A 22,958-nucleotide genomic window follows, 5' to 3' on the forward strand; every position below is an offset into this window, starting at 1 on the left:
TAAACCTGACTCTTATGTGCTAGGGATGTTAAAAAATGGTGGTTATTGTTAACCACGTAGCCGCTAAAATTTTTAGCAATTACATGGTTACATGCTGGCTCCCCTAAGAGTGGAGCCGGCAGCCATTGGGGAGCCATTCCTGGGGAGCCAGCTGGTACCCTGCACTGCTGCCTCTGATACAGAGTCAGCAAAGCAGAGCAGGGCAGCAGCCAGTTAAGTCAGCTTCCCACATGCGATGATTCCCACTTGCAGCACTGCTCCTGGGGTGCTGGCTGCTGCCCTACATTGAGCACAGGGCAGCAACCAGCTCCCTGGGAGCTGCGTGTAATAGGGATGTTAGATACAGTTTATTTTAGTAATTGCGTAGCAACAATAATTTTTAGTGGTTACATGGTTACTAAAATGCTCCTGGGGATGGGGTCAGCAGCCTGTGTGCTGCCAGCTCCCTGCCCCTCTCTCAGGGAGCCCCCTGCAGCAGAGCAGCCTCTGTCAGCTGTGAACCCAGGCCCACCGCTGCAGACAGGCTGTTGCCACTGCTGCCTCTGATATAGAGGGAGCAAAATGGGCGCAGCAAGTGGTAGCTGGTTTTTAAATCAGCTCCCCGCACAGACCAATTCCCACCTGTCGCCCCACGCTGCCTGCCTTTATATCAGAGGCAGCAGCATGGGATGGCAGATGGCTCCCTTGCATGCTCTTCATTTAAAATACAGGCCGGTGGGCTGGGACTGAGCCAGTCTGCCAGTCCAAGTTTCAAATGCAGAGCAGCCTGCTGGTCTGAGTTTCAAATGCAGAGCCCGTGGCAGGGGTGGTTGTGCTGTTGATCAGGACTGTTAACCAAAAAGTAATTGCTTATCAGTTAAACTGTTAGCTGACTAGCCACTAACATCCCTTGCGTGGAATGGGTTACCCAAATGGTTATCTGTTACTTGTTTGAACAGTTGTATTCTTACATCCCTATCTGGTGCTAGCATGCTGTTCTGCTAACAGGACTGCTGAGAACAGGCTGAAATATTACCTGCTATAATGGGTGAAAGAGTAATGAACATTTTGTGTGTGTGTGTGTGTGTGTGCGCGTGCGCGTGCGCACAATTTGCCTTCCTTCTCCTGTCTCCTAACCAGTTCCAAGTGGAAGGATTTGAAGTTAAAATGATATGCTCTTTTAAATTTTATGAAGCAGTGAGAGAGAGATCTTAACTGCTCTATTTTCTCTGTTTTATAGAATGGAAAAAGTGCTATTAACTGTGTAGATGTTGTCTTATAATGAACTGTGTCATCTGCCAAAAAGTAAACCAATAGAAAATATGTGTTAGAATCAGATCAAGAGTCCATACCCTGAAACTGGTCTAGTTTATTTAAACTGTTATGCTGAGCTTGTACTTGATTGTCACATCTTAAAAGTCAAGTTTTCTTTCTTCAGGCTGGAAGTCAGGACACCCTAAACAGCATAGCACTGAAATTTAACATCACTCCAAACAAACTTGTGGAACTAAATAAGCTGTTCACACACACAATTGTTCCAGGACAGGTAATTTTAAAAAAAGTTTTAAATGCTCATAAATTCTGATTGCTGTGTATTTAACGGGCTTTTTTTGTCAGCTCAGTTAGTTTTTATTAGATATATGCAACAGCGATAGGCAACAATATAAAACCTCAAAACGGAAGTAGCTCAGATGGTTACAAGAATTGGTCCAGGGACTGATTCTTGCCAAGTCTTCTTTTATTTATTTCAGGCTTATTGTGTTACCTAAACTTTGTTCTGATGCTGAAGGAGAAAATGTCTGTCTTGTAGGACCAGTAGACTTATTGGAAAGCCATAAATACTGTATAATGCACTCATGGGAACTAGATACATTAGTTGGGATGGCCCGTTGGCTTATTTTGAAGGTGATTCTTTCAGTCTCCTTCAGAGGGTAAGTAAACAGATACAGCCTTATAGGATAGCCTTTTGCCTCTGAGTGCTTCTCCCAGCTTGCAGGTGTCATGGCTCTGGGGCAGCATGCTATGTGGTCTGCCTCATCAACCCCATGGGTTACAGCTCCCCAGGACTGCTGGCTCCTCAGGATGCACACTTGGGAGTTTAAGCAGCTCCAGAAGCCAGCTCGTTGAGGAGTAAGAAACTCTGGGCTACCTGTCCCAGAGGCAATCTGCATAGCAGGTCTGCCCAAGAGACCTAGATTCGGGGAGCCCCCAGCAACTGCTATGTGAAATTGACATCCTGATCAGCTTCACTGCTTCTAGCCAGTCAGCTGCTGCTATCCCGGGAGTTAGATTTGAAAACACTATGTGTTGATTTTTCAGAAACTGGGGTTTGTTCAGAATTTCAGGTGTGCAAGAAATCTTGAGCATTTAGTTTTATACTGAGTCGGAACAAACCAGTTTTTGAAATTTCTTGCTAACCAGAAACCCTGAGTTTTGCCCAGCTGTAATGGTGATGACAATATACAAAGTACACTTCACGAGTAGATCTCAAAGCAACTTCTAATTTATAAGCTGGAAACTTATAAACATATAGAGTGAAAAAGTATCACCTGTCCTCATTTGACAGACGGGGAGACTGAAGCACAAAAGTGATATGACTTGCCTAAAGTGCCCCAGTGGGCAGAGTGAATTCATGTACAGGGACACCTTCAGATTTTATCAAAATGAAAATAATACTGTGGGTTCAGAAAGTTTTGTTTAAATTTTTCTTTTTGACAATTGAAGGTATATTTCTCTCTCTACTTGTTTAGACGTTGACACTGACAAATGGTTGTGCAGTTTTATTTTTAGGGTCAGATCATATACTACTAAATGCTTGACTGTTTGTAAGAGTAACATTTCTGTTAACATTAGATTATTTTAAAAAAAAGTTTCCAAGGACCTCACAGTGTTCTGTTACAGTTTCTCTAGAACTAAGAAAAGTTTTTTCCTCTGACATAAATATGGCTTAGAAAATTCTTATTGCAAAACATAATTTTCTGTTACTTCTAGCTATTAAATTTACAGTTGTTGATTCCTCCAGTGGTTTCTCCTTTTGGTCCAATTTTTGCATTTATAGGCATCTGCTGCATTAACCTACATAAACTATCTTGTGGTAATTTCTGTGTTAGTTTACATAGGAAAGAGAGGTCATTATTCTTTTAAAACTGGTGTGTGCTGCTGCTTTTCTCAGAAAACAATATATAGACCCTGATCCTGCAGCAAGACTCATATGGAACCCCACTGACAACAAACGTGGATTTTAGAAGAAACAAAATACAGGACTATGTAGCACTTTAAAGACTAACAAGATGGTTTATTAGATGATGAGCTTTCATGGGCCAGACCCACTTCCTCAGATCAAATAGTGGAAGAAAATAGTCACAGCCATATATACCAAAGGATACAATTTAAAAAAATGAACACATATGAAAAGGACAAATCACATTTCAGAACAGAAGGGGGGTGCGGGGGGGGGGGGAAGGAAAGTGAATGCCTGTGAGTTAATGATATTAGAGGTGGGGAAGGGTAGATGTCTGTGAGTTAATAGTATTAGAAGTGATAATTAGGGAAGCTATCTTTGTAATGGGTAAGATAGCTGGAGTCTTTGTTCAGCCCCCCGCGGAGAGTGTCGAATTTGAGCATGAATGCCAGTTCAGAGGATTCCCTTTCAAGTGCAGATTTGAATGTCTTCTGAAATAGGATGCAGGTGAGTAGGTCATTGAGACAGTGTCCTTTCTGGTTGAAATGGCAAGCAACTGTTTTTTCTTTGTGATCCTCTCTAATGTCTTTTGTGGGCATTGATTCTTTGGCGAAGTGTCTGAGACGTTTGTCCAATGTACATAGCAGACGGACACTTTCGGCACATGATAGCATAGATTATATTTCTGGAGGCGCAGGAATATGTATTCTTGATCTTGTAACTCACTTGGTTAGGCCCAATAATGGTGTCATCAGAGTGAATATGTGGACAAAGCTGGCAACGGGGTTTGTTGCAAGGGAAAGTACCAGGGCTGGTATTAGTGTGGTATGTCCTGTGGTTGTTGGTAAGAATCATCTTGAGGTTAGGTGGTTGTGTATAGGAGACTATGGGTCTGTCTCCCAGAGCTTCTTGGAGTTTAGTGTCCTGTTCCAGTATAGGCTGTAATTTATTGATAATGTGTTGGACAGGTTTAAGTTGGGAGCTGTAGGTGATGACAAGTGGTGTTCTATTGTTGGTTTTCTTGGGTCTGTCTTGTAGTAGATGGTTTCTAGGTATTCGTTTGGCTCTTTCAATTTGCTTTTTTATTTCTCTGGGTGGGTAGTTGAGGTTTATAAATGCTTGGTAGAGATCCTGAAGTTTCTGGTCTCTGTCAGTGAGATTAGAGCAGAAGCGGTTGTATCGAAGGGCTTGGCTATAGATGATGGATCGTATGGTGTGTGCTGGATGGAAGCTGGAAGCATGTAGGTAACTGTATGAGTCAGTGGGTTTTCTGCAGAGGGTGGTGTCTAATTTTCCATTGATGATTTGTACTGTGGTGTCCAGGAAATGGATCTCTCGTGTAGAATGGTCCAGGCTGAGGTTAATGGTGGGGTGTAAGTTGTTGAAATCTCTGTGGAATGTCTCCAGTGTTTTTAGAGATATTCCAAAATGTGTCTTGCAATATGATGTATATTGTCAATACTAGGGATTTGAATGGTTAACTGACATCACCCTTACCGAGTGATGCTTACCAGTTATGGTTAATGGACAGGCTGGAGCAGCCCTCCTTCATCCCCCGACTATTCCCATTTTTCCCATTTAAGCAGTTAACCAGGTAAGCATAACGTTTAACCAGTTAACTGATTAAATGGTATTTTATATTTCTAAACAATACCAGACTATCTTTGTTGGGACTCCTGCATGGATCTTATTGCAGAATCAGGACCACTATGTTTCTGTTGCACGTGTTTCTCTTTTTCTTTTTTATGTAATTATTTTAAAATAACTTATTTTGCGTTTATTGTAATATTTTTACAGGTTCTCTACGTCCCAGATACAGACCACTATTCCAATGCTGCTAAGTTAGCTTCTTCCAGTCCTGGTGCTCCTGTTTCTCCTTCATCATCAGATGCTGAATATGATAAACTTCCTGTAAGTAGATCTTATATTTATAGAACACTCTTTCTTTGAAGTTCAGGTTGTAGCCTATGAAATAGTTACTTTTGATGAGATTGCAATTGGGACATTGTAGAAAACGACAATAAAACTGACTGGGTTTGAGCCAGTTGTTCCTGGTCATTTAGATGTTTCCATGTTGATATTTACAAAATTATACCATTTCCCTCCCAGATCTGTGGCTAACTATGAGAGAGTTGAGACAAGAATGGGGTGTTACTTCTCAGTCGTAGGATTTGATCCATAAAAATGGAGTCCTAGCCAATAGGGCTGTATATATCCATCCTTCCATGTCAGTCAAATTGCAGAATTGGGCCGTGGTGTGGTTAGCTTAGGTATCTCACTGGAAACATTTGTATTGGGTGGTTTTGTTTATTTCTTGATTTCCTGTCTAGCATTTATGTGGAGCTAATCTTTTTTTATAATGTTATAAACAAAACGTGGTCCCATGCTGAGTAGAATATGAAATATAAATCTGGCTATGATTTTTCCTTTAAACCAAAAATAAAATTATCAATGGACCTCAGTCATTAATTTTTCAAAATCTAAGAAAATGTCTGTAAAACTGGTTCTGTGTGGCATTGAGGCTTTTATTTTTTTAAAGGATGCTGACTTGGCAAGAAAGGCCTGCAAACCAATTGAGAGGGTCTTGTCATCCACCTCAGAGGAAGATGAACCAGTAGTTGTTAAATTTTTAAAAATGAACTGCCGTTATTTCACAGATGGTAAGGTAAGTGAACCTTGGGCCATGTGTAAGTCAGCGGCTGACAGCTGAGTTGGGAGTCAGGACACTTCTGTTTGTTATTCCACACTGTAGTGACTTATAGAATCATAGAACACTAGAACTGGAAGGGACCTCAAGAGGTCATCAAGTTCAGTCCTCTGCCCTCATGGCAGAACCCAGTACCATCTAGCTCATCGCTGATAGATGTCTATCTCACTTGGTCTTAAATATCTCCAGAGATGGAGATTCCACAACCTCCCTAGGCAACTTATTCCAGCGTTTAACCACCGTGACAGTTAGGAAGTCTTTCCTAATGTCCAACCTAAACATTCCTTGATACAGTTTAAGCCCATTCATTGCTTCTTGTCCTATCATCAGAGGCCAAGAAGAACAATTTTTCTCCCTCCTCCTTGTGACACCCTTTTAGATACCTGAAAAGCACTATCATGTCCCCTCTGTATTCTCGTTTCCAAACTAAACAAGCCCAATTCTTTCAGTCTTCCTTCATGGGTCATGTTCTCTAAATCTTTAATCTTTAATCTTTTTTTTTTTCCTCCTCTTCTCTGGACCTTCTCCAATTTCTGCACATCTTTCTTGAACTGTGATGTCCACAACCGGACACAATACTCCAGTAATTAGGCGTCAGTTGCAGAGCAGAGCGGAAGAATGACTTCTCGTGTCTTGCTCACAACACTCCCGTTAATGCATCCCAGAATCATGTTTGCGCTTTTTTTTTTTTTTTTTTTTTTTGCAACAGCGTCTCACTGTTGACTCATATTTAGCTTGTGGTGCACTATGACCCCTAGATCTCTTTCTGCCATACTCCTTCCTAGACAGTCACTTCCCATTCTGTATGTGTGAAACAGATTATTCTTTCCTAAGTGAAGTACTTTGCATTTGTCCTAATTAAACTTCATCCTATTTACCTAAGACCATTTCTCCAATTTGTCCAGATCATTTTAAATTATGACCATATTCTCCAAAGCAGTTGCAACCCCTCCCAGCTTTGTATCATCTGCAGACTTAATAAGCGTACTCTATGCCAATATCTAAATCGTTGATGAAGAACTGCTCCCAAAACAGACCCCTGCGGAACCCCACTTGTTATGCCCTTCTAGCAGGATTGTGAACTGTTAATAACTACTCTCAGAATATGTCTACACTACAAGGTTTTTCCGCAAAAACTGGCGGAGCGTCCACACCTCAAGTGCATTTTTGTGCAAAAAAAAAAAAAAATACAGTAAATCTATAAGACAGAGCGCTTTTGCTGGTAGAGTTATTCCTCTCCCCACTAGGAATAACTCCTTTTTGCGCTACAGCTCTTGCGCAAAAAGGCATGTGTGGATGCTCTGCAGGGGTTTCTTACACAAAAAGAGCCTATCAGAAAAAGTGCAGGTGTTTCTTGAGCAAGAGCGTCCATGCAGTGTGGACACTCTCTTTTGAGGTGTGGACACGCTTTTGCAGAAGAGATCTTCCGCAAAAAGCTTCTTGCGCAAAAACGCTGCAGGGTAGACAAAGCCTCTGAGAATGGTTATCCAGCCAGTTAGGCACCCACCTTATAGTAGCCCCGTGTAAGTTGCATTTACCTAGTTTATTGATAAGAAAGTCATGCAAGACTGTATCCGATGCCTTACTAAAGTAGACTCTAGTTATACCACGTCCACTGCTTCTCCTTTATCCACAAGGCTCGTTATCCTATCAAAGAAAACTATCAGATTGGTTGGAGACAATTTGTTCTTTACAAATGCATGCTGGCTGTTACCTATCACCTTATTATCTTCCAGGTGGTAGATGAATTCCTTAATTACTTGCTCCATTTTCTTTCCTGGCACAGAAGTTAAACTGACTGGTCTGTAGTTTCCTGGGTTGTTCTTATTTCCCTTTCTATAGATGGGAACTATATTTGCCCTCTTCCAATCTTCTGGAATCTCTTCTGTCTTCCATGATTTTTCAAATATGATAGCTAAAATCTCAGATACCTCCTCTTTCAGCTCTTTGAGTATTCTAGGATGCATTTCATCAGGAGCTGGTGACTTGCAGAAATCTAACTTTTCGAAGTGATTTGAACTCCTTTTTTAAAAATTTTTTATCTTCTAAACCTATTCCATTCCCACTAGTATTCACTATGTTAGGCATTCCTTCATTATCAGACTTCTTGGTGAAGACTGAAACAAAGAAGTCATTAAGCACCTCTACCATTTCCAAGTTTCCTGTTACTGTTTCTCCCTCTTCACTGAGCAATGGGCCTACCCTGTCCTTGGTCTTTCTCTTGTTTCTAATATATTTATAAAAAGTCTTCTTGTTTCCCTCTGTCTGTAGCTAGATTGAGCTTGTTTTGTGCCTTTGCCTTTTTAATCTTGCCCCTGCATATCTGTACTGTTTGCTCATATTAATCCTTTGTTATTTATCCTAGTTTCCACTTTTTATATGCCTTCTTTTTTTATGTGCACCTTATGTCCATTTACCTGTTACAGTGATTGTGTGATGGAAGAATAGCTCTTCACTCCTACCCAGCTTCTTTGCCTTACAGGCTTTTATTGGAAAGTCTCCTTTCAAGAACTATGGGGAGGGGAGAGAGTGTGGGAGGAAATTAATCTGACAGGAAAACCAAATTGCAGTACCAAATTGCACTTCAGAGTTCCACTAATCATGAGAGGCAAAATGCCTGAGCAGCAACTGACAGATTCCATGAAACTACAGGATCACTTTAGAAAATGGACAAATGTCCGTGTGTGTTTTATTTCATGTAGTTCACTTTTATTTCCCTTCTCCTACTGTTTTGTATGTGAATTTACTCACATTCAGGGCTCTGGCATTTTCTGGTTCTCAATAGATGTGGAATATGCATTTAACCAACTTGGGAGATTTTGTAGACAGCATACAGGTTGGACATCTATAAACTAGACTTCTCTGCTCTGTCATCTGTGGGTGCTCTGGGGATGGAGCATTCATGGGGAAAAGCCAGGGTCCCTGTGCTCAGTAACCCTTCCCCATCCTCCCAGAGCTTCTGGAGCACCACAAATAGCTCATTTGTGGCATTCAAGCTCAGGGGGTAGGGACAGGGAGGACTGGGGGTGGCCTAGAGGAAGAGGCAGGGTGGAGCTTCGCTGTTGGCTGTGGGGCTGTGCTGCTGGCCACCGGTCACAGAGCTCTACAGCCGCCCTGTCTCTTCCCTCCAGTGTTTCCCCCTCCCGCCCACTCTGTCAATGCTGGCTCCTCTGCTGCCCCCAGCGTGGAGCCCTGTAGCCAGTGGTATCAGAGGGGCTGCCATTGACTTCCCTTGGTACAGCAAATTCCTTGGTTTGGGACCAGTCAGGTCCCACAGGAGCTGGACCAGGAGGCTTCAACCTGTACTAGCATGTCTTGTGCAGAAATTTGTGTAACACAGTGCTTTCTTTTATGAAGCTTGTTTAAGATTGAGTTCCATTTCACAAAATATATAACCAGTCAGTTTCTTTGAACTCTCTCTAGGCTTTAGAAGCTAAAAACAGCTTCAGACCTCAGCAGTCAGCAGTGGACTTTGTTCTTGGCAGCATATCTTCAGACGGAGCCTAATGTAGCCCTGTTTCCTCTTTTGCCTAAATAGAAAACTTGGCCTAGTTATGTGGCATTCTGCTGACTGTATTGAGAACAGTAACCTAGATACTTGTGAGTCTGAGGCCACATCTCCACTTACCAGAGGATCAATGCTCTGGCGATTGATATTCCGGTGACATTTTTCCCATCAACTTCCCACTGTGGATATGGCACCATGCCCAGCTTAAAGTATTTTGACTCATCTACATTATTTATGTCACTGGAGTTGAGTACCTTAAGCCAACCTTCCCTCCGCAGTGTAGACGTGGCCTGAGTGACAGAAATTCCCTCCAGGTACACACACATCACACAGAAGAAGTATGTGCAAAGTATATCTTGCCTTTGGTCCACAAACTAAAGGCAACATATGCTCCCTGATATCTTATGGTTAGTTTTCTCTCTCTTCCTCTGGCTTCCTAGCCTCCACTGGCATGACTTGCTGGTTGACTAGCCTTTTCCTTAGTGATGCTTCAATGTTATACAATATAATCTTGTCATTTAGACTATACGATAATTGTCATAATTTAAGATCAGATGCAGTATTAGCTGAAAATATGGTCATGTTTGTAGCTCACAGGACATACTTAAGAGCCTCATACCCAGTTGTGGGAGACAGAAATCTCACCTAGAATTAGGGTTGTGAAATCCTATTAAATGTTAACTGGTTAAATTCTATGTGTTTAACCAGTTAACCGGCCTGTTGTGTGCAGGCCCAGACCGGCTGGGGCTATTCTGTCCAGGCACTGGTTAACTGGTTGCCTTTGTAAGCATGCCAGTAAGGCAAATGCTTACCATGTAACTGGTTAACCATTTACATCCCTACCTGGAATTCTCCCAAGCGGCTAGGTGTCCTGAGCTAAGGTAACTGTTGGTTACAGGTCTGTTCACTCATTTATCCAACCCGGTAATTTCCAAGACTTAAAAATCATTTCCACGGCAGTGTAAATTGCCAGCTTAGCTAGTGGTATCATTGAAGGGTGAAGAATGGAATTACCTTGTTGTGTCATATTTAATGTGCCAGGAAAAGATTTTTCTGTGTACCAGATGCCCCTTTCAGGAAAACAGATGTGGAACCCAAGATTTATCTGCTGTCAGTAAAACAACCTTTGCATGTTCTTATTACTGGGATCAGGACCAGATTAAGACCCTTAGAGGCCCTAAACACTGAAAAGATTATGATGCGGCGCCCCCCCCATATGTAATTCAAAATAAAAACAATACTATATGGTAAAATCTCTCCCTTTTTTGTGTGCGTGCGTGTGCGCGCACGCGCCCCTGCTTTGCTGGTGCCCTAAGTACGTGCTTAGTCTGCCTATTGGGTAATCCAGCCCTGACTGGGATGTGTGCAGAATTCTGCGCCAGCAGGGCTGCTAGTACATATTAAGGATGTTAAGTATCGACTAATTGAATAGTTGATGCATTTTGCATCAACTATTTGATTAGTCGATAGGGTGGCTCTGCCTTTGAAGCGTAGCAACAGCCTTAGGCTGTTGCTATGCTTCAAGCTGGAGACTTCCCAGCTTATCCCAGGCACCATGCAGTGCTGCCTCTTTGAAATGCCATGAGGAGTCTGACACCGGACTCCCCACAGCATTTTAAAGCGGCAGCACCGCATGGAGCCCGGGGTCAGTGAGGGAGTCCCTAGCTGATCCCAGGCTCCACATGCTGCGTGCAGTCGGGACAACCCAGCTGGGCCCAGAGCTGCATGCGGCATTTCAAAGTGGCAGCGCCGTGTGGAGCTGGGATCTGTCCCCAGTCTTCAAACAGCACTGACACTTTGAAGTACCTTTGCTACCCCCCTAGAAGCAGCAAGGGGAAGAGCAACCAGTTGACTATCCTGTTGACTATTCCTTCTCATCCCTAGTACAGATTTACCATGCAAGTATAGCCAAAATAAAAAAAGTTGTTAGTTTTAAAAGAAATAATCTTTTCTTGCCTCTGGTTAAGTATCAAGGTACAGCTCTAGTTTATAGCAGCCAGGGATGAAAGTTAAGTACTTTGAATCCTCTTTATAATACTGTCCTTGTCAGCTAAGCATTCTGAGTGTTACAAAGAGTTCTCTTTTTGCTTGTTCTTCTTTATAATACCTGGTCCAGTGCAGTTGGGAGTCAGAGCTTTTTGTTAGAAAACATTGCTCCACAGGAGAATAAAGAGACATTGGAGAGAGTATTTATATTGGGCAAGTAATTTAAAAGTTGACACTGAGCTATTCATTAAAGTGACCTAAGGTCAGTGATTAGATTTGATGTGCTAACACTCTCTTCATATGTTTTTATTATTAGGGTGTAGTTGGGGGGGTCATGATAGTGACTCCAAACAACATCATGTTTGACCCACACAAGTCGGATCCACTGGTAATTGAGAATGGCTGTGAAGAGTATGGGCTCATCTGCCCTATGGAGGAAGTTGTCTCGATAGCCCTCTACAACGATATCTCTCACATGAAGATTAAAGATGCCCTGCCATCGTAAGGAGTGGTCTTTGCTGATTGTATTTGCATGGTATCATCAGGAGAGGGGAAACCAAAAAACGAAAACAGAGGTTTGGTGGGAGGAGTGAAAAGAGTTCACCGGGAGAGAGAATTAACCGAGCCTTAAGGGAAAAAAAGGCGGCGAAAGGCAGAAAGGCGGTGATGTCATATAAAACCATGGTTCTCAACCCTGGGGGTACACAGAGGCCTTCCCCAGGGTCTATAATAGGGGTGGATCTGGTCCGCAGGATTAGTCCCTGGCGGGCCCCCCACCTCCATGTTTACCGGCACCTCTGCTGGTATTGGAGGATCGAAGCTCTGGTTGACCACAAATCGCCATTCGTGGCCAACGCAAGTGGCAGGAAATGGTGTCCCAGACCGTGGCACTTTCTGCCGCTCGCATTGGCCGTGAATGGCGATTTGAGGACAACCAGAGCTGCGATCCTCTGATACTTGCTGAGGTGCAGGTAAACATAGTGGCAGTGGCCCGCCAGGGAGTAACCCTGCGGGCTGCTGTTTTTTTATTGCTCACTCATGGTCTGTCCACTCATCTAGATATTTGCCTACAACAGGGTCCATAAAAACCGTAGTGAAGTCAATACAAACTAAAATTTCATAGAGACAATGACTTGTTTTTACTGCTTTACATGATATACACTGGAGTGCAAATATAATATTTAAATTCCATGGTGAAAATGAGAAAATAAATTTTCAGTAACACTTTCCTGTGACACTTTTTTGTATTTTTATGTCTGATTTGTAAGAAAGTTCTTTTCCAATGAAGTGAAACTTGGGGAGTACACAAGACAAATCAGACTCCTGAAAAAGATACATTAGTCTGAAAAGGTTGAGAACCACTGCTATAAAGGATGAAGGCAAATAAACTTTTCAACAGCAGAAAAAGAGAGAGATAAAAAGGTATACACTACATAGAAGACAGAGGACAGTGAAAATGTCCAGGGGCAAAAAGAGAACTGGCACATCACAGATCATGTTTAGGTTTATGTGATTCTTGTGGGTTAGTTTCTACAACTGATTGAAGCCCCCCCCCAGAAATGTGTTCCATTATTTTAATGCAAGGGAGGTGACTATAGAATGTTACCGATTAGCTTTTGTTCAGATTTCTTGCTGTTGCTATTGTGACTACATTGGTTAATGGATCAGGTATTTTTAGACATTACTGGTCACAGCAGCAGGTAAATTCCTACCTCCACAAATCTCCAAAATATCAGTTCTCTCATGAAGGATTCAGAAATCATAATTCATGTAATTACTTCTGATACATAGCAGTATTTTCTTAGCTGGTATTCTTAGCTGGTATTTTCACTTACATTTAGTCAGTTGTACCTTGATGAAAAAAGCTGTCCACAGGTTTGTTCTAGAAAACAGCCTGGCTTCTCAATGCAGATAACCAGGTTTCACTGTTAAAATAAATATTTCATCTTCCCTCTTTTCTCCCTACCCAACAAAAAAAAATAGTCCTAGCATATCAGCCATTCAGAACAAAGGCAGCTGTTCCTGTACAGCTGTATAGTGGTGATACAGTCATGTTGTAAGACTAATATTTTGCCAGTTATTTTTAATAAATATTGTGGACGAGTCAGAGTCAATAAAAATTCACAGAAGTCCTCAACCTGTCTATGACTTTTGTTTAAAATAATGAGGTAGGTCCCCCCCACACACACACCTTTGGGGCCCTGGGGCTGAAGTGGAAAATGTTACAGAGGTCTCTGAAAGTAATGGTATCCTGACCTCCATGACACAATCTGATGCTTAGTCATACGGTTTCCTGTCATATCGTTTTTTGATCTCTATATGGGTATGTTTACACTTGCCCCCTAGTTTGGACTAGGGAGGCAAATGAAGCGTTCCGAAGTTGCTAATGAAGCGAGGGATTTAAATATCCCGCGCTTGATTAGCATATTTGCAGCCGGTCGCCATTTTAAAATTCCGGTTGCCCAATTTAACTTGACACTGTTACTCCTCATTGCATGTGGACAAGTTTGCATGAGGAGTAACAGTTAATTCGAGGGAAGGGTTTTAAATCAGACTACCGAGTCTACACGCAGCAAGTTAAATTGGGCGACTGGAATTTTAAAATGGCGACTGGCCGCAAATATGCTAATCAAGCGCGGGATATTTAAATCCCACGCTTCATTAGCAACTTCAATATGCTTCATTTGCCTCGCTAATCCAAACTAGGGGGCAAATGTAGACATACCCTACCATACTTGCTATCCCACTATCTTGGTGGGAGAATGTATAAGCTTCCATTACCTGTTCTCATGCTCTTTAAACTTGACACATGTGAATAACGAAGTAAAGAAAGACCTTGAGCACTATGTCCTTTTATTTCCAAGATTTTCCTACTTTGATGGCTTGCCTCACCCATCCCTAAAGTTTTTAGGAAAATCCCTACAGTCAAATGGGGAAATAACAGGCAATAAGAGTGACTTGTGCTTTTTAGAGCATTTACAACTTTAAAGTTGTGTAAGTGCTTAAAAAATGTAGAGGTTCTCACTGTGGTTTGCTGTACTTTCAATAATTAACTTCTGCCAGAGAAGCAGGAATGCTACAAGAGACAGGAACGTTGTCCCAGACCAGACGTAACACTCTTTTTTTTTTATATATATGTATAGTTGAGAAGAAACACAGTAAGCAGAGCTAAATCCTTAGTTGGTGCAAATCAGTGCAGGTCCTTTAACTTCAGTAAAGCAATGCTATTTTACATCAGGTTGAGTATCTGGCCTTATTTTTTTATTATTGGATGTCTGATGGCACATACTGTATTAGTTACATATGTACAATTTCTTCCCCCACACTCTGCAGAATTATTCATCTTTTACTTCCCACAGTTTATTCATTTTGAAACCACTTATTTCAGCTGGCTTATATTTTATTTTCAAGAAAGCCATTTTTTGTTTGGTTTCATTGTTTAAAATCATTTTGACATATTTTAGTTGTTTTCTTTGCCATTTTGTTTCGTTTCCATTTTGTTTTTAACATCCCATGTACATCCATCATTTCTCCTGACAGTGACATTCCAAAGGATCTTTGTCCTTTGTACAGGCCAGGAGAGTGGGAAGACCTTTCCTCTGAGAAAGATATCAATCCTTTCAGCAAATTCAAGTCCCTGAGCAAGGAGAAGAGGCAGCAAAATGGGGATGATTCCAAATCAATAAAGCCTTTGGACAAGAAGTCAGCAGATCTTGAACTACTTAAGCCTTCTGACAGTGCTAAGTCTTTGGAACCTCCCAGTGACATGGCCTCCACCGAACCATCAGAAAGGTCCAGTGTACTGGGACATACTAAGGAGCCTTCTGGGAAAAAAACTGCTTTAGACTCCAAAATCAAAGAACATTCCCTTATGGACAGAGAAGATGACGACTTCATTGAACTGCGAGAGACTTTATCTTATACAAATATCAAATTAGACAGAAAAGATGCAGTGACAGAAGGGGTTTCTTTTGACCCCAAGGGGCTGGGAAAAGACAGGTCACAGGTAACTAAATCTGTTTCAGAAGTTCAGGACTTACTGGCATTTGATTCCTTGGGCACAAAGAATGATGTTGAACCCAAAGCTGATCTAGACTTAGAATCGTGTGAGAAGCAAGATGTCATGCCAGAAGTAAACAAGTGTGCCAGTTCCCCTACAGATAAAGTGGAGACTACACTGGACACTCAAAAAGAGCTAGATAAAAATAAACTTATTGAATTTTACCTCAGTAAAGATAAAGATGGGCCACAGTCTTCTGAAAACCTAAGTAAGGCTGGAATTGGTGATGGTGAAGAAAACAAAGTGGCAGGTGTAGACCTCACACTTAACTGTTCAGAGTCCCAAGTTAACAAACTTCTTACAGTTAAAAGTGGTGAACCCAATTCAAGCTGCATTGAAAGTAAAGAGCCTTCACTGGAAGTCAGCCTGGCTGCAGTAGAGGAAAAGGATCTTAAAGAATCTGTGAAATCTTCATCGGTACCATCTCTGGACAAAGTGTGTCAAAAAACACAATTGGACAATAATTCAGAAATCAGACTATGGCTGTTACAGAGAATTCAAGTACCAATTGAAGGTAGGTCTCTGTCTGTTAACTGTTAGAGCTGACAGGCCATCCTTGCTATAAGTCCAAGATACGTTCCAAAAAAACTTGGACTTATAGCGAAACAACTTAAAGCAGGGAATTTTTTCCCCATGGCTGACTTCCATTTGTGCAAATTCGTGTTTGTTTTTTGTATGACTTAAGAGCATGGAATAGGGGGACTTATAACACATTAGTTCCTACAAGCGTCAACAACTTTAGTGTGGAACGGATGTATACCAGGGCGATTTATAGCAGGGATGTCCTGTATTTCCTTTGTAGTGTAGTTTGGTATTTTACAGTATAAGTCTTTGGGCAATCACTTGAACATGCAGATTCTCAATCAAGAAGTAACATAGGAGAAAAAAGATGCCCTCAAATTGTTTGGGATACTGAGCTTAATAAATGGGTCATGTACTTTGTCCATGTTTAGTAACTATGTTTTGTAACACTTTAACAATAAGTTCAATAAAATACCATGCGTGCATAATGTTGACTGTGACACACAGTGGCTGAAAGATTGCTATTGTTTTGCTATGCACTGAAATGATCTGCCAGTTCCACTGAAGACTGCCCAATGCACTTCTAATGTGTAAAATCCACAGTAGAACACAGCAACATAATTACTCAAAAGTCTGTGTTCTACTTTTGTGCACACATATGCGCACACATGTTTATATTGTCTTAGTCCTTTTTGTGCTACTGGACCACCCATGAAGTGCTGTTGAGCAGGAGTATAAGCACAGTGTTGTTGAGTGACCGTTCTGTTTGTTCTGTTATTATGGACTATAGATGAACTATAGGAGTATGATGGAAAATGTGGAATTGTCTTGAGCACAAGCCAGACTGACCTCCAGTATACATAGCATGTGTGAGGTGTGTTTAAAAAAAAACCAACCTCATGAGGGCCTTATTCTCCCTTTAAAACCAGGTTAACAAATTCTGTTGATTTCAATGGATAGATCGCTGATTTGTACCAGACTAGGCGAGAGGAGAATCACATAGCTTAGGACACGCTGTGCCTAAAAAGGTCAGTGTGCCACTGACAGTTCTTGGGCGTCTCTCTTACTGAAAAGATGTCCTTCAGGCCTTCTTAGGCTGAATGTGGCAAGCTCAGAGTGACAGGGTTTCACAGTGCTATTGACTATTCCTAGAAAGAGATTGATTTTTGTGTCAGTAGCTAAGCTATCAATGCTATACCGGTCCGGGCCAGTCATTTCTTTTGTCTCTGATTCAGATATGCTTCCTTCAAAAGAGGAGAAAAGCAAGACCCCTCCAATGTTCTTATGTATCAAAGTAGGCAAGCCCATGAGAAAGTCCTTTGTTACTCAAAGCACCACCATGGCGCAGCAGTATGGGAAAAGGAGAAAGCAGCCGGAGTACTGGTTTGCTGTTCCTCGGGAAAGGTAGGCTGAAATGCATGATACAAAACACATTTGTTTCTTCATTATTTATCAGCCACATCAACAATTTTAGGGGCAAATCCTGACATCCTCTATCCTATGCCACACCTTGCACAAGTGCTAAATGCAGCAGAATGCCACAAATTGAAGAGTCTGCGTAGTGCTCTGGAGGATGCAGGGGAAGTGTATGGAGTGAAAAGGGATTGGAAGCACAAAGGAAAAGTGTACTCCTCCTTAGCAGCATGTGAGCAGAAAGATGGGGATTAAGGAATGACTGTCAAGAAGGTTCAGTTGCTGCTTCTTCCATTATTTAGAAGAGTATAAATTGTAATACATAATCTTCAACAAAGAAGGGTTGGATTCCTGTACACAGAAATTACATATTTTTTCCCCACTGAGCCCACATGTTCCTTGTATTCTGATTTGAATGAGACCACTGTGAAAATAACAACTTATCTTCTGGAAGGATATACTGTGTATAGTAGTTGAATAGTTTCTTTGTTAAACTTATTCTAAGAGCCATAGCAGCAAGTTCCAGAGCCTTCATTGAAGTATCATGATTCACTTCAATTTCTAGCCTGTTAAAATATTATTTATTCCACCGAAATCTATAGCTTGTAAAGAAAATCATGTGGCTGCTATAGAAAAATTCTATCAAATGTGGACATTTCATAAGGTATTACTTCCTTGAAACCTCAAGAGTAAAGTATTTACCGTAAGTCTGCATTTCAATGCAGCCATGTAAAAAATGGCATCTTTGTACTCACATCTGTTCCCAGTTTGTATTTGGAGACTCTTTTTCTCTCGGATGTGTTAGGTAACTGATGCTGTACCTTCTAAGTTTTGTTAGCAGCCTAGAGCCAACACAGCTACATGAGAGTGTGAACTGGAGCTTTTCAGGCTTAGACACAGAATTTTTTAAGTTCAAATTTCAGATTTTGTCTGTCATTTCCACTTCTGCATAACTTATAACAGTAAATATAAGCATATGTATGGTAATCAGTGAGGTTTGATTGGGGTAAATGAGGGCAGAATGGGGTTTGCATAACCTTTTACAACAAGCCAAAAGGAAGCCAACTTGATTTTTTTTAACTCCCCAGATTGAGTTTGTACGGTTGGCACAAAATCATCTTCTTACACAGCAAATTAGCTTAGTTTGTTAGTAGGTCAGTGAGGTTCTGCATTTATTGCTGCTCACAATGCCAGTTATTTTAAAGGTCATTTTTCGAAGTATATTACCCATTAAGCCAAGCTCTTGATTTTTCTCCTTTTGGCAGAGATGGACCAATTTCCTAAAACTGCTTACCTGCATTTCACTGATGGATAAAAGAGCATGCTCATCAAACTTGTTGAAATAAGGCTTTAATGCAGCCAGTTACCTTAAGTCTCATTTGAAATTGCTATGTGACCTTTGCAATGGTAGAGCTTTTTCAAGCTTGAGAGCGAGCTTTTTTTTTCCAGCTGCTACCACTTTCCATGCACCCTTCCCCCGACATTTTGCAGTTGGGTTGCTCCAATTGAACCACAGTTACATAACATTCAGAGCTGCTCAGTTCTATTGCTGATCCAGAAATTGGGGAGAAAGAATTAACTGCTGTAAATATCAGTGAGGGCAGGGGCGGATATAGGGCAGGGCGAGCAGGGCGGCCACCCCGGGCCCCGCGCTTCAAGGGGCCCCGCGCATGCGCCATGGCACCACCGCGCATGCGCCGTGTCAAAGGAGGGGCCCCGCGAAATTGTGCTACCCTGGGCCCCACAAAATCCTCATCTGCCCCTGAGTGAGGGAGTTTAAGCTGTAGTCAATTTTTAAAAAATCTTATTTTCCTAATTTTCTGATAGTTTCAGCATACAAAAAAACAAAGATTAAAATTAGCTATGTCTGGTCCATTGGTGTAATTTAAGAAAAGAGTTAGTTAAGCAGAGCAGTGGTGTGGAACTTGCTGACTCGGACGTAAAGGTTTAATCCAGCTGGAATGTTGGCAGTAGTTACATTCATAGTGGTTTCAGTTGTAGCTGAAGATAGCTTTTAATTCACTGGCTATGTGCAGAATCTCGTCTTTGCTTGGTGTGAGGTCAAGACAATTCTTGATTAAAATGTGAGCCAGCACTTCAGAATTTCAGTAATACAAGACCAGTGTTGCTTTGTAGGTGGTGTATCTAATTTAATGTTGCATAAAATGCTAAAGGTCTTTTTCTGATTGCTGATTCTATATGCTGAAGGTTAAATCTGAAATACATATTAATCTTAGCCATTCTTGAAAAATAATTTGCCTACTTGTCATTTGAGGAGTAGAAACCCTTTCTGGAGAGTGAATTTCATGTGTAATTTAAGCTATTGTTAAAAACCCCTAATTTTTTAGCCCTTTTTATTACAAAGAAATCGTTTTAAAAGTGAATCACTTCAGCCGAGTCTGCAGGCTGACAGCCCCAGTACTCTGCTTCTGCTCCTAATTTTGTTGAAGAGCCTCATGGTGAATTAGGTTAGGTGTGGCTTTCAGAGCTACAATTCAAAAACTTGACAGTTTCACTGCTAACCATAATCAGATTCCTTCCGCTATGCAATTCTTTGGGAAAGCTATGAATAGCAAATCAGGTAGGGCTATTTTTATTTCTTTCCACAGATCAAAAAAGTGATTTGTCTCGATATAAAACTTCAAGTGCTGATGAAATTATTCATTCCAAATGTACAAAAAAAACACCTATGTATGCTCGATAGCTACATACAAACCCTTTCAACCTGCCATCATTGAAATTGCATTCTCCTCCATGTAACCCAGTCTTAATCTGTGTTTGATATGTTAGGCAGGGGTAGCCAACCCACGGCTTGTAAGCCACATGCGGTTCGTGAAAAAAAAAATTGCAGCTCCTGACGGAACCATGACGGGTTCCCCACCCCTTTCATAAATAAAGACAATGCTGAAACATATGGTGTTTGACATTTTTATTTAAAAATGAAGCCTGGCCAACAAGCCCCCAATTGGGGCCAAGCCCCGATCTGGAAGCAGCATCATAACAGTCCTGCACACACATGCACGCACTCACACACACACACCAATCCCAAACCTGAGCCTATCCTACACTTGAACCCCCTGTCCTGAGCCTCTTACATCCCCAAACTCCTGCACCCTCACATCCCCAGTCTTCTGCCACAACACTCCTCCACCATCCACACACTGCAAATCTGTGTCCTGAGCCCATCATACTCCCAGCCCAAACTCCTTCACCGTTACAGCCACAAGCCTGCGGCTTGCTCAGCACCCCAACCCTTCACCTGACCACAACACTCTCTAGCCTGGAGCCCCCTCCCTGAGCCAGCATCCTCTTCTCTACTTCCTCCTGCACCCAAATTCCCTCCCAGAGCTTGTACCTCTCACCCTTTCCCAGTGCTTTATTTGTGAGCCACAATTGCAGTGGAGACAGCGTGAAGAGCCGGGGCAAAGTTGTTGAGAGAAAAAAAGACATGCCCTGGGACAGGTGTACCGGCACCTATTTTCCCCCCAACGCGTTTTTGTTGGTTGGTTGGTTGGTTTTTGTGTGTGTTTGGGTTTTTTTTGCTTAACAGCTTTGCCCCTGCTCTTCATGCCGTCTCCACTGCTATTGTGGCTCTTCATCTGGAACGGGTTGGCCCACCCCTGTTTTAGGCCTTGTCAACACTAGAAGATCTTCTGGAGTTCAATTCAGTGGGCTCATCTAGACTACATTCCTCTGTCAAAAGAGGAATGTAAATGAGCCCAATTGAAAATGCAGATGAAGCAGAGATTTAAATATCCTGCACTTCATTTGCATATTCATGTCCGATTGCTGTTTCAAAAAAGGGGGTTTTGAAAGTGAAACTGCAGTCTAAACAGGGTTCTTTTAATAAACACACCCTTTTTCTAAAGAACCTCGTTGAGACTGCAGGTTCACTTTCGAAAAACCCTTTTTTGAAACAGCGATTGGACGCGAATATGCAAATGAAGCGTGGGATATTTAAATCTCCGCTTCATTTGCACTTTCGATTAGGCTCATTTACATTCCTCTTTCGACAGAGGAATGTAGTTTGACAAGCCCAGTGAGTCTTAACTAGACTCACTAAATTGAACTAGGCTTGCTAAATGAAACTGCCAGCATCCAGTACTACTACTTTTGCGAGGAGTAAGAGAAACTGACTAAAGTGTTTTTTCCTGTCAACCTCCCACTATGGGGACACCATGAAGCTCAGCTTTAAGATAAGCCAACTCCAGCTACAAAGTCTACAGAGCTGAAGTTGCATACTGAGCTGCCGGGTCTAGTGCAGACCTCGTGTTAGTATCTTTGTTTTATTCATTAATACTTTAAAAAAGAAATTGTAGCCAGAATGTGGAGAAATCAGCATTCATGCCCAAAGTCACTCTGCCTACTTAAATGCCCCCATTCAACTTCAGTGAATTTGCCCTATCCTAAAATTTCTTGTAATGGTGCTGTGTACTGTTAAACAACTGCTGTAACTAACTCCACAGGTGACTTCATTTTAGTTATGGAGAGATAGTGGGAACTTAAACTGCTCCTTCCAATGTAAAAAAACAACAAATGGTCTGGTAGCACTTTATAGACTAACAAAACATGTAGATGGTATCATGAGCTTTTGTGGGCACAGCCCACTCCTTCAGATGACCGGAGTTTAGGGTGAGTACTTGCTGTGTTCATATATAGTGCAGGCACCTAGGTCTTTCAGTGTGGCACGTTTCATGAGTACCAAAGTCACATTAAAAAAAGTTACTTTGTGGTTTTCAAATTGAGTTATACCATTATGTACTTGAACCATCACTAGTGGAGACAAAACTAGGTATACAGCTTTTTTTTTTTTTTTTTTTTAAAAAACCATTTTAAATATTTCTTTTAAAGGTTGTAAAACAAATCATGAATCCACTTTTTCTTCTCTTAATTCTTCTACTGGATTCCTTCCCGTGCAATACATGATTTATAAGTTACTGAAAATCCCAAAAATATGCCACTCCATTATCCTTGATGATGTAGTTGAGTTAATCGGTGACTCCAAGGCTGCTCTTTTGATTGCAAAATCACAGCAGTCCTGGTCTCTAGCACGTAACTGGGAAGATGTAATCATTAAAGAAGTCTCAGCTGAAAAAAGGTGCACTTCATAAGAGAACTTCTTGCGCTGCTATTTAGCAGAGTAGCTCTAATGCTTTTGGACAGTGACTGAGCTGGAAGACTTGACAATGGGTGTTGCTTACAGCGTTGGAGAGTAAGTATAAGTCGGCTTGTATTTCATGGCTTTATTTTTTGATGGAACTAAGTGAATCTGTAGAATTGCATTTTACTAATTGATTCTCCATTGTTGAGGTTATTAGACTGGTAATTGAGCTACTCTTACAATTATTTCTTTTAAAACATTGAGAGGAAAACTATCTAACGTTGAAAAGTAAATACAGCTATAGAATGATTTTCAGTTTAAGGTGGGTATAGAGAGTGATAAAATGATGCACCAATTAAATAAGGCTGGTATGAAATGATTAAAAGTGAAACACTATTCAGTAATTTCTTCATTTTTGTTTTAAATTCTGAGATGCACATGTCAGGCTTGAATCCAGAACTGCCAAATAAGCACTTACAAATTCAACACTCATATGTGCAT

At 41.4% G+C, this 22,958-nt stretch overlaps 1 protein-coding gene across 4 annotated transcripts in view; it reads left to right on the plus strand.

Annotated features, from left to right (window-relative positions):
• The window catches only part of NCOA7 (nuclear receptor coactivator 7), a 124,670-nt gene that overhangs the window by 77,454 nt on the left and 24,258 nt on the right, over positions 1-22,958 (plus strand). For 2 of the 4 annotated variants that reach the window (XM_006139438.5, XM_075924110.2), the window contains 6 exons: positions 1,418-1,525; positions 4,958-5,071; positions 5,700-5,825; positions 11,678-11,862; positions 14,935-15,935; positions 17,179-17,347. In XM_006139438.5, the coding sequence (XP_006139500.3) occupies positions 1,418-1,525; positions 4,958-5,071; positions 5,700-5,825; positions 11,678-11,862; positions 14,935-15,935; positions 17,179-17,347 (1,703 nt within the window). Of the gene's footprint in view, positions 1-1,417; positions 1,526-4,957; positions 5,072-5,699; positions 5,826-11,677; positions 11,863-14,901; positions 15,936-17,178; positions 17,348-22,958 lie in introns of all 4 variants that reach the window. The other 2 variants (XM_006139436.5, XM_075924109.2) reach the window with 1 other exon arrangement.

Source organism: Pelodiscus sinensis, chromosome 3 (assembly GCF_052426305.1).
Source record: "Pelodiscus sinensis isolate ZL-2025 chromosome 3, ASM5242630v1, whole genome shotgun sequence".
Taxonomy (NCBI): Eukaryota; Metazoa; Chordata; order Testudines; family Trionychidae; genus Pelodiscus; species Pelodiscus sinensis.